At 40.9% G+C, this 16,333-nt stretch overlaps 1 protein-coding gene across 9 annotated transcripts in view; it reads left to right on the forward strand.

The window, feature by feature from the left end:
* Nucleotides 1-16,333, forward strand: part of UBR4 (ubiquitin protein ligase E3 component n-recognin 4) — a 122,423-nt gene that overhangs the window by 22,601 nt on the left and 83,489 nt on the right. For all 9 annotated transcript variants that reach the window (XM_031464203.2, XM_031464202.2, XM_031464204.2 and 6 more), the window contains exons 18-33: nt 3,124-3,293; nt 4,558-4,840; nt 5,488-5,623; nt 6,588-6,667; nt 7,271-7,399; nt 8,077-8,259; nt 8,411-8,533; nt 8,620-8,849; nt 10,307-10,428; nt 11,418-11,515; nt 12,733-12,890; nt 13,682-13,891; nt 14,750-14,851; nt 15,167-15,267; nt 15,517-15,715; nt 16,091-16,279. In XM_031464203.2, coding sequence (XP_031320063.2) covers nt 3,124-3,293; nt 4,558-4,840; nt 5,488-5,623; nt 6,588-6,667; nt 7,271-7,399; nt 8,077-8,259; nt 8,411-8,533; nt 8,620-8,849; nt 10,307-10,428; nt 11,418-11,515; nt 12,733-12,890; nt 13,682-13,891; nt 14,750-14,851; nt 15,167-15,267; nt 15,517-15,715; nt 16,091-16,279 — 2,513 coding nt within the window. The remainder of the gene's footprint in view (nt 1-3,123; nt 3,294-4,557; nt 4,841-5,487; nt 5,624-6,587; nt 6,668-7,270; nt 7,400-8,076; nt 8,260-8,410; nt 8,534-8,619; nt 8,850-10,306; nt 10,429-11,417; nt 11,516-12,732; nt 12,891-13,681; nt 13,892-14,749; nt 14,852-15,166; nt 15,268-15,516; nt 15,716-16,090; nt 16,280-16,333) is intronic.

Raw genomic sequence — 16,333 nt, forward strand, 5'->3', positions numbered from 1 at the left:
CCTGCCAGTCATCAGCTCCTTGCCCAGATCTGAGTTTATCGAGGGAAGTTCCAAAGTTCATAGATTTGGCCCTTTCTTGTCTAAGCTTGTCCAAGTGATGGGGAAGAATATTTTCCTCTGGAGAATAGGATTCTTAAGAGTCCTGTAATGATGTTGCCCTCTTAGCATTTTCAAAATAAGTTACAGACCTTGTGTGGACATGCAACCTGGCTGTCCGTAACTACTGATTTTATTCAGAAGATATCCTCAAATCTCTTTTTTCATTCTGTTTCCAAACTTGGAATTTTAAATTCTTCCCCCATGTTTCACTGCTATGGTGGCAGAAAGTAAAAGGATGGTCTGTGTAACCTCTCTGCTATCAAGTTCCCCTACCTTGGGTATTGTTTCTTTGGAGTAATATACAGAGCTGCGCTACCCAAGGTGCCTGACTTACAGTGTCTTCTAAGGGAGGTTAATAAAATCTGTTTTTTAACAATTATTATTTAATATTGTGTATTTAACATTGCATATAAAACTATAATAACTTAATAATACTATTACTCTGGTGATCTAGGTTCATTCATAAGTATTCATTGATACTTACTATGTGCCAGGTACTGTTATAGGGACTGAAGAAATAAAGATGACTTAAATTAGTGAGGGATCATGAGAAAGGGGGGAGACGTGGTATGGGTAAAGGACCTATTGTACAGATCATGGGAAATTATTTGAATGGGGTGAAGGTCAAGGAGAGGAGGGAATCTAAGTTACTGCCTAGATTTAAAATCCTTAAAACTCAAATGAAACTAGAAGGCTCCTGTTGTCTTTAATAGAAATAGGGAAGTCAGGGAGGAGAGCTGGGTTGCAGGTAGAAGGAGTGATACTGAGTACTCAGTGGCTCATTCTTCTACCCTGAAGTCACTTCAGAGGTGGTGTTTACTCATGGGTCATCTATTTCACATTTACTCAGAATGATCCTTTGGGTTCTTTGGGTACCTGAGGCACAATTTGCCATTTTTCTCTGTTTTTAAAAACAAACAAGTCAGTGTGATGACTCAGTCCCTTTAGTAGGCCAGCCTTGGGGTCACTGTGTGGTCTAGAAAACTGTATAGCCGAGTGTGAGGCTCTCCTTGAAGGAAGGAGTGAGCTGAAGGCGATTAGCAGAGGCATCATCTATGTGATTGTTGTTTCCTTTGTCAGACTGTTGAATTTTACAGCCCTTTCAATCAAATGAGGAAAACAATTTGTATGTTACCAGTGTTTTTAGTTTAAATAAATAGTCACCATTACTACTACTGAAAAAAACCATTTTAAATATGAAGTTTTGAGGTTCTAGTTGGATGAAAATGTTTAGAAAATAGTTGGAAATGGGAGCCTGAAATTCAGGAGTTAAAAATTAAGATTGATAATATGCTTTGGGAGTTCTCCATTAAGAAGCAGTTGTTGAAGTGATGGGAAACAATTAGATGGATCAGGGATAGCGAGAGAGAGGAAGGCTGAGGCTGAAACCTCAGGAATGCCAGCGTGAAGGAGGAATAGAGAAAAGGTACTCGGAGGTTGGTGAGGAGTGGGCCAGGCCAGGATTTTGCTGTGCTGTGGCTCAGTTTTACTACTTAGAAAGTCAGTTTTTCTTAGAGCTAGTAAAAGTCTGAGTGGTAGCCATAACTAGGTTCCTGAGGAATGTTAGCTCGTTTCTTATGGCTCTGAGGCCTAAAAAACTGAGGCACATAAAACTGACACAAAGCAAAAGCTCACTTAAAAAGTGTTGTATAAATAACATGATAAGGAATATACATTAAGTATCATCTTTCCACCAAATTCATGATTTTAATTTTTCCATGTTTCCTTATAGTCCCTGTCCATATAGTGGCATAGTGTTATGGTTATCACCAGAACATTGATACATCCTTTTTCTGCTTTTTCAGATTTTACTATTGTGTGTATGTATATATAGAATGTGTTTTTATGTTTACCTTGCTGTTCATAGTTGCCAACATTATGGCTGCATGTCCTTTGATTTGATTTTTTCTGATTTTTTTTATTATTACAATAGTGCTACAGCTAGTACTTTTGATATAGCTCAGGCTTTTTTTTTTTTTTTTTTTAATTGTTTCCTTGGGTTTAGGGATTGGGAAGTCAGCTGTGTTGAACATAGTAGTTAAGAATGTAGGTTTTAGAGAGAAACCTGGCTTTCTCACTTGGTAATCTTGTGGCTTTGGTCCTCTTCTTAAACCACTCTGAGCTGTTTCCCTCCTCAGTGAAATGGACCACACCCCACGTGACGTGACAGCTCTGAGGTTTAGTGTGACAGTGAACGTACAGCACTTAGCCTATGGTAACTCCCCAGCACATGGAGCTATCCTTGATATCTGTGACATTTTGAATATTTTCAAGAAATAGGGTCCTCTGGGCTGTTTTATAAGGATATAATTTAATTTGGCAGACTTCAGAATTTATCCTATGTCCTGAGGTAACTGTGATTTGTGTTTTCTGAAGCCAAATGAGGAAGCTGGCTTTTGTCTGGTTTTCCACTGGCATCCTGCTCAGTGGGTGTGTGTGTGTTTGAGAAGGTAAGTTGCAGCTTAGATAATGGGGCTGAAAGGAAAGCTCCTTTGAAGGACAGGCCACAACTGGAGGCAGAGACAACCCTGATTGATTCTAGATGCCTTGACATCTTAGAGGCACAATTTCTCTGTTAATACTATTAATACAAGTTGTTAGACATGTAAGTTGTTGTATCTCCCCCTTTGGATTGTTATTTGTGGGATGTAACTGATTGTGAAAGAAAAATTGTTAGCTCTTATTGTTAGTGAAGAAGTTTATTTTGAAAGGCACAGTATCTGTTTGGAAATTTGTCCTGATTCTGCTGTCTCCATGCACGTCTCCTTTTTTTGGGACCCCATTTCTGACACTGATTAGCTGTAGCTGTTTATGGGGATAGATTAATAATTTTTCCTTTATGTTTTTCTCATGTGTTGAATGAAATGATCTTTTTCCAGACTGCTTCTAAATCAGAATTTCTGTCTCCTCCTTTCTTTGAAGTACTCCTCTGGGTGTTAAAAAGTAACGGAGAGCACTAGTAACTTTTTGGCCTCATTCCTTGCCTTTTTCCCTAATGGTCTCTTGTGTTATCTTTCACGTTAGAACACACTGTTGCAGCAGCTGGGAGTTGCTCCTTTTTCCGAGGGCCCTTGGCCCCTGTACATTCACCCTCAGAGCCTCTCTGTGCTTTCGCGCCTCTTGCTCATCTGGCAACACAAAGCTGGTGCTCAGGGTGACCCGGACGTCCCTGAATGCCTTAAAGTTTGGGACAGGTAAGATAACTTCAGTGGAAGCCCTGTGGAGAAGGTATTTACTTCTTAAAAATTGTTTGACTTATTTGTAGTTAATCTGTGGCTCTGAGATGGTGCTCTGATGATAGTGTTTAAAGTGGCAAGGATGGAGGAGTGTGTTTCTGATGGGATTTGCAGGGGAGTTGTGCTGTTTAGAAGAACAGAAGTACATCAACTATGGTCAGGAAACAGAATCTTTCTTTAGCACATGGGGGATTTGGTTGCAATTATGAGACAGAACCTGAATCCTGAATGTAACCAATTTTATCCTGACCTGTTTTTTTTTTTTTTTTTTTTTTTTCCTGAGAGGGAATAGGAAAGCCAACTCTGTCCTTCATTATTTTGCTTTCAACATGAAACCACTTAGAGTGACTTGCAGTCTTTTTTGGACAACTTTTAAAGAATTTTTTTACTTGGGGGAAGCTCAGATTAATCATCTAAATCCTCTTTAGATGGACCTATATTTGCCATTTTTGTTTACATGGTTAGGACTCTTCAAAGCAGTTTGTTTTCGTAAAAGGCTTTGTTTTTCTCTTCCTCACTCTGTGATCAAATAGCTCTAATACTGGATTTGAGATATTATAAACCCCCTTGAATGCTAAAGACTCACTCTGTTTTTCCTGGTGGAATCTTGCAAAAAGGCTGGGAGGTGGGAGGGGAGGTGGTGTGTGAAACCCTTATTAAAACACAAATCTCTTTCCTAATAGCCAAGGGCAGTGGAAATAGTTGGCTACATCCATTCCTTTCTTACATGAACACTTTTCTCACAAGTTCTCTGAATAGTATAATTTCTTTTTTATTGCTTTTTATTGCATTGAGATATTTTCGACTATTACCATGCAGTGATTTTTAACCTGTAGTATAAACTCTCAAAACGAGAATTAAACTGTAGAATCAAATTGTGGGGAAAAAGTAATTAAATTGTTTCTACCTGCCCAGATTTAATTTTAAAAAGCCACCTGTTGGGGAGCTTGCAGCTCTTTTCATTGTCAGAAATGGCAGGGTGGGGGTTAACACTGCTATGGCCACAGTCAACATTGCTGAAGGCTTCTTAAAAATGTTTTTACGGCTGCATCTGGCTTTTTGTAGCCAAGATTGAGTTTTTATCTTCTTGATATATGTGGCGTCTTGTCTTACTTAATTTGTTATCTTAATGTCTGGGTCTGAGAAGTTTAATTCTTCCAGCACCGTGCCTTGTAAGTCTTGGGGGATGTTCTGACTTTTCCCCACTTTTTCTCTGTGGTAGGTTTTTGTCGACAATGAAGCAGAATGCCCTGCAAGGGGTGGTGCCCAATGAGACAGAAGATTTGAATGTAGAACACCTGCAGCTGCTCCTTCTCATTTTCCACAACTTCAGTGAGAAAGGCCGGCGGGACATATTGACCCTTTTTGTGCAGATCATCCAGGAATTAAGCGCCAACACGGATGCCCAGATGCGCTCTGTGCCTCTCATCCTGGCTCGCCTCCTTTTGATCTTTGATTATCTGCTTCATCAGTACTCAAAAGCCCCTGTGTATCTGTTTGAGCAGGTACAGAACAACACATTCTTTTTTGCAAAAGTTGTTATTGAGAGCGTTATTGTTACTAGGTTTCCATGATCCAAACTAAAATGACCTGCTCACTTTAGGTTTTAGGTGTTCACTGTGGTACGTTTGAGTAGCCTTAGGAAGACCACTGGGACTTAGAGTGTCTGTGCACCCACACTTAATGTTTAGCCAGAAGCAATAAATGTAAATTACTTGATTTGATGCGCTTGTTAAAATTGGATCACAGACTCTGTTCACAGGTGTCCTTCTTTGAACTACCCCATTTTACCTGTGTCTAGCACAGTGCCCTGAGTGTTGGGCCTCAGTTAGTATTTGCTAGTGGTTGAATGATGGTCGAGCAGTAAATTTTATGGATTATTAAATTCCTTTGTGGCAGGAATCCGAAATGAGGATGGGAGGGCCGTTTAAAGATTATGACACTCAGTGTTTCTTAAAACGTTTCATTGAGCACTGTTCCCTTTATGTTCTAGCAAAAAGATGCTTCCCAAAAGGTCACAGAAAAATCTTAAATTTTATTTTGATTTGTAAGGTTCCCAAACTTTGATATCCCAATCTAGTATCATGCTTGTAGTGAGAAGCAGAATGATGACTGTGTATCTTTCTTAATTTGAGTATTTGTGTTTTAAAAGGTGCAGCATAACTTGCTTAGTCCTCCTTTTGGGTGGGCAAGCGGATCTCAGGACAGCGGCAGCCGCCGGGCGACCGCGCCTCTCTATCATGGGTTCAAAGAAGTGGAAGAGAACTGGTCTAAGCATTTTTCATCAGGTCAGAAAGAAGACTGTCAGTAAGAAACTGACTTACTGATTCTCATTGGAGAGGTTGAACTTGGAGCTTAGGGCCTCCTCAGGGATCTTTGATCACCGGTTTAGTCTCCTCCCTGTGGATGGCGGATACCTATGGACTCAAAACACTTGTGGAAACAGAGCTTCCCATATCCCACATTAATTTAAAAACAGAAAGCATTGAGACACGAGAATTAGGAATCCTGGTTTCTGGCCATAGAGAGCAGTGTGTGTGTTCCTGCCACTCCGAGTGATTGAATTTAATTTTCCCTAGGCACGTGGTTCTAACCCACGGGCTCATTTCTTTGGGTCACAGTGATGTACTCTTGAGAAAATAGTGGGAGCCATGACGTTCCCTCTAGCGTTTGTCACACAGCAGTTGTTCATACTTTTGACAAAGTGCTTCTTGTGTTTATTTTAGTGTGTGTTTGCTTTCATCCCGAGGATTATTAGATGTAAAGTGTTTGGTGAAAATTTTCATCAAGCCCTAGTACAAATTTATTATCTTTGGGATTTCTTTGTGGTTACTCCCTTTGATATAGGGGAAACAGAGTTTAAGTTTAAGGCAGTCTAGTGATACAATTTTGTTGATTAACTTGATGATTGTAGAGCGCCTTAGTTATCTCATAGAGCAGAGGTTTTTAACTGGGGATGATTGTGGTCTGCACCCCCAGAGGGGACGTGGAATCATGTCTGGAGACATACTTGGTTGTCACAACTTGGAGGGTACCACTGGCAGTGGTTGGACTGAAGTCAGGGCAGTGCTACACATCCTGTGCTGCATAGGACAGCTTCCCGCAGCAGAGTATTATCCAGCCCCAATTGTCAGTGTATAGTGCCAAGGTGGGAACCCCTGGTCCGGTGTGCTTTCTTAGTTTTTACATTTAATACTTGTTAAACAGAGTTGAGAATGAAACCATTCTTTTAATAAGCACATTGTTTTTCAGATGCTGTCCCACAACCCAGATTCTACTGTGTCCTGTCCCCAGAAGCCTCAGAGGATGATTTGAACCGACTCGATTCTGTGGTACCAGGAATTTAGAATTCCCATTTTACGTCTGTCAGGGGCAAACAGGGAAAGGGAATGACTTACTTTTTGTAATGAGGGAATTTGGTCTTTATTAGAATTTGAGCTTATTCTGAAAGGAATTAAAATTTTTTTTTTTTTTTAGTGGAGGTACTGGGGATTGAGCCCAGGACCTCATGCATGCTAAGCACACACTCTGCCACTGAGCTGTACCCTCCCTCCAGGAAAATATTATTTTGAGATACATTTGCTGGGCTCCACTTTGGCTGTAGGGGACATCCCTCCTGGTAGTTGACACGTCTGACACATATTCTTGAAGACCATGTCTGTTAGCATTTTCGCTTGCAACTTTTCTTGTTTGTATCTCATGCAACTATTTTAATGGACGAAATAGTTGCCTCATTCTAAAGCCTGCATTTGTCTGCTCACAAGAACCTGTAAACTAAGTGAGGTCCCTGAGTGGGTAGGAATCTTGCTGCAGTGAGAGATTAACAACTATAATGGGAACGAGCTGTTTTGTCAATCCTGAGGTGAAGTGGTAGTGTATAGATAGTCGGAAAAAATATTCAAAAAAAAATGATTATCTTTCTTTTTTGATATTAGGCATGTGATGTTCTTTTCTCCAAGCTTGTCAAGTATGATGAGCTCTACACAGCACTGACATCCCTGCTTGCAGCTGGGTCCCAGCTTGATACAGTCAGGAGAAAGGAAAACAAGAATGTAACAGCCCTGGTAAGACCATGGAAGCACGGGCTAATTATGGAGAGTTGAGATGTGTTTAATTACTGGGGAGCAGTCTGCCAGAAATTTCCTCCTGGGATCCAGTCAGTTTTGAGTATCTGTTTGCAAAACTGACGTGATACTTCATTATTTCCACCTAGTTTGGGTGGTTATGTTCACCTTGGAGATAATTTATTATTTTTGCAATTTTTGTTAACATTGAGAGAAATGTTTGTTAACATCTAGAGTTAATGGGCCACCTAAGTCCTATATCTCCGGTGAATACTGGCTGATGAGTGATACTGAAAGCCTCACACTTGAACTTTTTCTGTGGTCCCAGGAATGTGCCTTGTAGAAGCCATAGCAGCAATTAAGGCCACAGAAAGGTAATTGTGGGCCTGCCAAGGAGAATGTTGTACTCTCTTTTGGTTACTTGGTAAATTATTGGAAGCCAGAGTTGTCTGAGAATAGCTTTCTTGGCCTGTGAAATGTGCAGAATATGGAGCAGATTATTTATATGTGTGTTTTACCATTTTCTGCTTTAGGTATATTCTGTCGAAAGACCAGGCAAAACAGACTTGAGAGCCAAATCTCAGTTGAAAATCAGGACTCCACCCAGTTCTGTTAGGGAGACCTTGAGGCAATACCAAAGCTTCTACCTCTGTGACTGCTCTTTTTGCTTCTTCCAGGAGGCCTGTGCCCTTCAATATTACTTCTTGATACTGTGGAGGATCCTAGGGATTTTGCCACCATCAAAGACTTACATGAACCAGCTGGCCATGAACTCGCCAGAGATGAGTGAATGTGACATCCTACACACTCTGCGGTGGTCTTCCCGCCTCCGGATCAGCTCCTACGTCAACTGGATAAAGGTACTACAGTGTAACTAACACAAAGCTTGCTGCTGAGGGGTATTCAAAGCCAACATGCTCTAATTCTGGGAACTTTAAAATTTAAGGCTAATGAAAGCTTTGGATCCTGTCTGTATTGATCTCTTGAACATTTTTTTCTTGCTATAAATAGGACCACCTTATCAAACAGGGAATGAAGGCTGAACATGCTGGTTCTCTCCTAGAACTGGCATCCAGCAAGTGCAGCTCAGTGAAATATGATGTGGAAATTGTAGAGGAATACTTTGCTCGACAGGTATGTTAGTTTTGGATCCGTGGTAGAACTTGGCTTCTCCCATAGCTTTTTGCCACAACTAATTATTATCTTGGATATTTTTGAAGATCTCGTCATTCTGTAACATCGACTGTACCACCATCTTGCAACTCCATGAAATTCCTAGCCTGCAGTCCATCTACACACTTGATGCTGCGATCTCGAAGGTCCAGGTCTCTTTGGATGAGCATTTCTCCAAGATGGCTGCCGAGACTGATCCTCATAAGTCATCTGAGATCACCAAGAACCTGCTCCCAGCCACGCTGCAGCTCATTGACACCTACGCGTCGTTCACTAGGTGTGACGGGCTGCCTGCCCAGAGATGTCGGAAATCGGGAATTTTGGTGCTTAGGTGGTTTACTTTCTTTAGGCGCCTGAAAATTCCTTGGATTGAACTTGGTAGTTTGAGTACTGTTCACTCTGTAGATCCTCAGAATTTTACTTTTTTTCCTTTTTATCAGTTTAGAGGTTTTTAGGGTTTTTTTCTTTTCTTTCTTGGCATAATGTTTTCTTGTCTAATATGAAGGGGTGCCTGATAAAGGAATTTTCAAATAGTTAGGAAGAGTCAAGAGAAAGTTAATTTATATAAATATCTAAGTATCTTCTATCAATTTTTTTGTAGGATACAGAGAAAGATAATGTAATTTTTCCAAACACTGTCATTTCTGTTATTCACTAAGATGAAGCTCTTTAAATTTCACGGTATGTAGGTAGAGAAAAAAATTTCTTAATAAATTAGAGTCTTTGAAACTCAGCCCTTTCTACAATAAACATTGCAAATTTCACACTCTGTAGATGTGCTTAGCATAAGTACTTTAAAATTCATTTTCAGTGTATAAAAATTAGGAATTTATACACAAGTCAAGATTTTTGGCTTTTCTTACATTGGAAGAACTGGCAAAACTGGGCCTGTCTTCCTTCCTTCCCTAACAAACCACAGCTAAGGACTGGCTTCCTCTTGGTCGGTCTCACTGGGCCTTTTAAGCTCATTTACTTTATCTGGTCCCTGTAGAATTTCACTGTTCCGTTCCTGTTCTGTGGGGCGTTGATGCTGAAAGGGACTTGGATTGTTGTAAAACTTAACTAATGTCTTTGAGTGTGAATGCCTTGCAAGACAGGACTATTACTTAAGGCAAAATTTTGGAATAAATGTGAGCAGTAAACATGAATAGCAAATATGAGTGCTTGCTATGTGCCAGGTACTTTTTCTTTTTTCTTTTCTTTTTTTTTTTTTTTGCCACGTCCTCTTCTCTGTGCTACTGGTACAGCACTAGCAGAGCTGAGCACGTGACTGCCTGTGAGAGTGCTGGGCTCTAATCTGGCCTGTGAGGCTGACGCTTTCTAAACTGAGCTGTTAATACACGTTCCTGGGCAAATAAACTTGAAAAAATGCTTTTTGAAAAAAAAAAGTATATGTAATATTTCTCAGAGTCTTTAATAAATACGTTGTCTTTCTTTTGAGGCCTGGGGGAATCAGGCAGTTATAGTAGTCACTGTTCCCCAAGCTCATTTGCTCTGGAATTGCGCTTTATGAGCATTTCAGAGGATAGGATATTCTTTGGGAAACAGTTACCCATTGGATTTCTTAGGAGACCCAAAAGGGGCAGGCACTGTCAGCTACAGTTAAAAATCAGGAAACTGAGATACCCATTTTTCGATTGGTCTAGGGTTAGTTTTTCCTAACCAAAATAGGGGTAGATTCCTTCAGCTTGCACATAGCCGCCCTTTTTTTTTTTTTTTTTTTTTTTTTTTCAGAACCTATTTGCTACAAAACTTTAATGAAGAGGGATCCACTGAAAAACCTTCCCAGGAGAAATTACATGGCTTTGCTGCTGTTTTGGCTATTGGCTCTAGCAGGTGCAAGGCAAACACACTGGGTAAGTGAATGTGCTTTTGAATAAGACTGTTAACACTAATATGACTAGTAATACTGTTTCTCTCCCTTTCTGCCTGTCTACCAGCCCTACCATTTTATTGAAATCTTTCTGTGTGTCAAGCATTGACATAGGTTTATCTGTTTTGATCTTTACAATAACCCTGTGAAGTGAGTTTTATTATCCCCATTTTACTAAACTAAGGCTTAGAGAAGTTATTTGCCCAAAATCCTACATCTTGCAAGTGATGGAGCTGGGATCCAAACCAAAATCAGTTGGTTCTAGAGCGTTAGACTGTTCATCTGTTAGCACAGATCTTTGTTCTTCTTTTCATTTATAGAGATTAGGAAGACTAGCAAGCTACTGCTTCGTGCTTGGGAAAACCTCTTCCTTGTGTTAGGAATGATCTGGTAGAAAATTAGAATTAGGTTAGAATTTAGGTTGGGCAGGATTGGAGTTAAGAGTAATAACTACCCTTTAAAATTTACAGCCATTGATATATTCCTGAATTTCAAGCTTTAAGTACCCTTTTAATATTCAGATATTTTCACTTTTAAAAATTTAATTTCATTACTCCATTAAATAGTGTTCTTAATGTGCATTAATGAGCTCTGCCCTCCAGATTTGTGGTAAGGAGAAAAGATATCAAAGGGATACCTGCTCATAGACGGTCCAGCACATGTTGAATAGTGAGTGACTTATAGTGACCTGCCCTCACTTTGCATCTTTTTTTCAGTAGTCTTCTTTACTTGCAAGATTAGAAAGTGAATATGACGGGAAATGAAAACCTTACAATTGAGATTGTTAGCTGTTAAGCACTTAGCTAGTTCTTGGACGTAGTGCTGCTGTTGAAATAATCCATCTAAGCTGTTTTAGTGATTTTGACTGCCTGGGCTGTGGTGTTTCTCTTTGCATTTGAGCTTGGCTTTTAAATTGTAGTGTGTCATTCTTCCTCTCTTGTGATGATTCCTTGTCTTTTTTGTCACCTCCAGGTCCAACCCTGGTTCAGAATTTACCATCATCGGTACAGGCTGTGTGTGAGTCCTGGAACAACATCAACACCAATGAGTTTCCCAACATTGGATCCTGGGTAAGTGTCTGTTGCAGAAGCAGAAATTCGGAGCGCTCGCCCTTTTGTGTTCTGTTCCTATTCTTCAGGCTTAAACCAGCTGCCAAGAGATCTTAGTACACTGCAATGGTGTTTGTTGTGGCTGAATCCGTAATCAAGGACTTGAGCCACCCAAATGGTGCTCATATGGTTATTTCGTTAAGAATAAGAAATCTGCTACTGGGTTACAGGACAACCACGTTATCACATTGGACCCTTGAACAGTGCAGGTTTGAGCAGCGTGAGTCCACTTATACATGATTTTTTCACTCAGTGTGGACTGCAGTGCTAAATGATCTGTGGTTGTTTGAGCTGCACATACAGAGGGCCAGCTGTAAAGTACACACGGATTTTCAACTGTGTGGACAGTCAGCACCCCTAACCCACATAGTATTTGAGAGTCAACTATAGTTTGAGCCTCCGTTTCATTATCTGTTAAATAATGGGATGTGAAGATTAAGCATGTGAAATGTAAAGTGCCTTGCACATTGTCTGGCACATAAATTCTCAGTAAATATTAACTGTTTCCTTTTCCTTTTTAGGTTATATGTCAAGAACCTACTCTTTTTGTCATAATTTTATGGGGTAGCTTTTAAGTTCTCTAGGCTTTTAGAAGGCTGTTGAGTTGTCTTGTCAGTTTCCTTGATCTTTCTGTGTGCTCTACTCAGATTACCTCTATTAACAGATTATTCCATTATTACAGTTCTTTGGAACAGCCAAGTGTTATAATCTTGTTATCCCTGCTTTGTAATCGTGACCTCTGTTTACATTACCCAGAGCTACAGAGAGAGGATAATTAAGATATTTGTAATGGGGACCCAGATGCATTGTGAAATCCAGATCCTTCTCAATTATCAGAGGCAAACAAACATAGTTTTAATGCCAAGTATAATATATTCTAATTATTTGAAAAGTAGTATTGGATATCTTCGCACTTTGTACTAACTAAATTTTAGCTTAACTCTATCTTTTAAAATTTTAACGCAGCTTTGTTCCAATTAAAATTTGTTAACTGCTTTCTTTACTCCACCCCGCTTTCTATCCCAGGATGAATAAGAGTGTACACTGGGTAGAGCCATCGTCTGTAAACCTCAGTGGGGTCTTAGTTTGTGCCATCATGGTTTATTTTTTCCCATGTAAGAATTTTGTCCTGGGAGATAGATGATTTCTCCATTTATGTCTGTTTTGCCTTGTTTCAGCGTAATGCCTTTGCCAACGACACCATCCCTTCTGAGAGTTACATCAGTGCTGTGCAGGCCGCTCACCTGGGGACTCTTTGTGGCCAGAGCCTGCCCCTGGCGGCCTCCCTGAAGCACACACTCCTGTCGCTGGTCAGGCTGACTGGAGATCTGATTGTGTGAGTACCTGCTGTGTTGCCCTGAGTACTCTCCGTTCCTGTGCTCTGTTAGAGCTAAAGGAAGACAGTGAGGGATTTATAACTGCATAATAATGCTCTTCTTGCATGCCTCTATAGCAGAGAGCCTGTTGCTTTACAGTATGAGTGTTTACCTAGAAGGATTTTTAACTTAGATGTGAAAGGCAGCAGAGAGCCTCCCCCCTTTCTTGTGTAGTGTTTTCCAGAAAAAGCATGCTGGCTTCAAGTCATATTGTGATTTGGAGGTGCATTGGGTTTGAGTTCCAAGGTGATAAGGAGTATTTGAAGTCAGGCTTTTCCAGATTCATTGCAGAAGCTAGATGCTGCCATCGTGGGGACTAGGGCAGGGCCATGGAGGGACTGTTTTATCTTTCTGTGCATAGATCACAGGTGAAGTCCTGTATCTCGTTACCTTAAAAATGATCCAGATTCCTGGCAATTCTTCTAGAAAAGCTGTCTGGGAACTTGCTAGCTTCAGTTTCAGTTAATTTTTTTCTCTGAATACCACAGAATCCATTTTATATGACTAATTTAACATTTTATAAATGGGTTTTTCATATGGAAATAATTTTTGCGTCTGATAAAACAGTGAAAAAAGAAGACTTCATGAAGTTGTGAGATTATACCTATGTGAAAAACAACTATCAAATGAAAAAGACTGGAATAAAAGCCCTTCTCAATGAATGACTGGATTGCCTGATCCTCCCCTTGCAGCTTTTTGGGAGGAATGTATTAACTAACTTGGTTCCTTTTTTTTTTTTTTTTGGCTGAAGTTGGTCCGATGAGATGAACCCGCCACAGGTAATTCGGACCCTGCTCCCCCTTCTTCTGGAGTCGAGCACTGAAAGTGTCGCTGAGATCAGTAGCAACTCCCTGGAGCGCATCCTGGGCCCTGCAGAGTCTGATGAGTTCTTGGCCCGCGTTTACGAGAAGCTCATCACTGGTTGTTACAACATTCTGGCTAATCATGCAGATCCCAATAGGTGAGCCTGAGTGAAGAGAAGAATCGGGTTCCTGTGACCTCCTGCTACCACTGATGAAATGTGCCAACACTAGCTTCCTTATGTTGTTCATTAATACTTTATGATTGTGCCTTTTAACAGAAAGTTCTGTGCTTTTGCATTTTGTGTTCTTGTGGACACGCATGAAAGGTTATTTGGAATCCTCTTTTGTGATGAATTCTTAGGAATAAACACTGTACTAGATGCAACGACGTGTACAAAGGAGCTTAATAAAATTTCCAGTATTTTTGTAACCATGCTTCTGAGATGGGTGTTCTGTGGAGTTAGGTGGTCTCATAACATTGTTTGACTTTGATAGTGTAGGCCGTGTTGATGTAGGCGAGGCACAATGAACAGTTGATTTAAGTTTCATTTTATCCCACTGAGAGCTGTGCAAATAAAGGGTCCACGTATTGGAATTTCCTGCCTTTTTGTTGTGGAGGAATCCAGGTTTTCATCAGGGGCTCCTTTTCTTTCCCTCTTCCTTTCCCCACCGCGCTTCTCTTTTGACTCCCCTTCCCTTTCCAATCTGTCCCTCCCTCCCTTCCTCTTTCTAACAGTTTGAAATAACAGTAGTGCTCCTTTGGACTCTTAGCCATTGACTAATCAGTTATCTCAGATTTTAGGAATTTTTTTTTTGTTTTATTACAGTTTAATTCATCAAATATTTATTGAGCACCTACCGCATGCCAGGGTTTATGCTAAGCTTTGACAAAACAAAAGTGAATATTGCCCTCAAGGTGTAGCCGTAAATAGACTTTGGATTTTTGAAGATCAGTTTTAGGAGGACATTGAAATAGCTGTTGTTTCTGGTAGTTAATTTTTCTTTTGGATTTTCAGTGGACTGGATGAATCCATCTTAGAGGAATGTCTCCAGTATTTGGAAAAACAACTGGAAAGCAGCCAGGCTCGTAAAGCTATGGAGGAATTTTTCTCTGACAGGTGGGCTGTATTTTGTTTTTCTCTGTGAATATTTTTTGAATGCCTCCTGAAAGCGGGGACCTACCTTTGTTGGCTCCCTCTTTCTCAGGGAATCCTGAAAGCCTGCTCGGGTGTTTGTACCTTGGGGAGAACTGCGGTTAACTGCTGACCCCTTGAGGTGATCAGTGGAGGAGGCTGATTTCCTGAACACCTAGCATTGTTGACTCACAAATGACCAGTTCCCCTAGAGGAGAGGAGATTGTGAAGAAATAGAATGGATGCCTTTTATGTGAGACTTAATGTGATTCTTCCATTTGTCCCCCTCCTGCCTTTCAGTGGAGAACTTGTGCAGATCATGATGGCAACAGCCAATGAGAACCTCTCTGCTAAATTCTGTAACCGAGTTTTGAAATTCTTCACCAAACTCTTCCAGCTGAGTGAGTGACAGCTTTTAGTAATCTTCTTAAGGGAACTTTGATGTCCGGCTAATGACTGTGCCTATCTTCTGCCCGAGTATAACCACAGCATGAAAATGCTAACAAGTGGAGAGAATTCCTCAGAGAAAGTTTGGAAGGAAGTCGAAAACTTGCTTGAAGCCTTCCCCCCTTTCCTAGCTCACAATTTGCGCCTTCCTTTTCCCCCCGCTGCCCTCCTCCGCTGACGATCGCCTCTTGGTCTGTCCCTAGCTGAGAAGAGCCCTAACCCGAGCCTTCTGCATCTCTGTGGCTCTCTGGCTCAGCTGGCTTGTGTGGAGCCTGTGCGTCTCCAGGCCTGGCTCACCCGCATGACTGCATCGCCCCCCAAAGATTCTGACCAGCTAGACGTGATCCAGGAGAACAGGCAGCTGCTGCAGTTACTGACTACGTACATTGTCCGGGAAAACAGGTAGAGCAACTGCCTTTATTTCATGTGTTCTAACAACCTCAGAAATAAGGACAGAGCATTTGCAGCCATCTTTCCTTCAGGCATCAGCTGTTAACATTTTCAGTGATTCCATAGCTCCTTCTTGATAGACTCAAGGAATCTAGTCGATCTCCTTGATTTTTCCCCAGGAAAAACTTTTGTAGTGACTTGGCCTGTCAGTTGTAACATGGGTGAATGCTTTGTGCTCTGGTAGCCGAAGTCCACAACTGGGCTTAGTATGTATAGCCATGCGTTTAATGTTTAATTTTAAACTTCTCATAATTAGTCTTAAAATTTAGAAGTATACAGTCAGATTCCTGCTGATTACTTTCCAATTTGCTGTTTCTTCTCTACCAGCCAAGTTGGGGAAGGTGTGTGCGCTGTGCTTTTGGGTACCCTGATCCCCATGGCAACAGAGATGCTGGCCAACGGTGATGGGACTGGTTTCCCTGAACTCATGGTTGTGATGGCTACCCTGGCCAGCGCAGGTCAAGGTGCTGGCCATCTTCAGCTTCATAATGCTGCTGTGGACTGGCTGAGTAGATGGTAAGATGATGAAATTGGAGGAATCCATCTGTAGGTTGGTTCATTTTAACACTG

This window comes from Camelus dromedarius, chromosome 14, assembly GCF_036321535.1.
Source record: "Camelus dromedarius isolate mCamDro1 chromosome 14, mCamDro1.pat, whole genome shotgun sequence".
Taxonomy (NCBI): Eukaryota; Metazoa; Chordata; class Mammalia; order Artiodactyla; family Camelidae; genus Camelus; species Camelus dromedarius.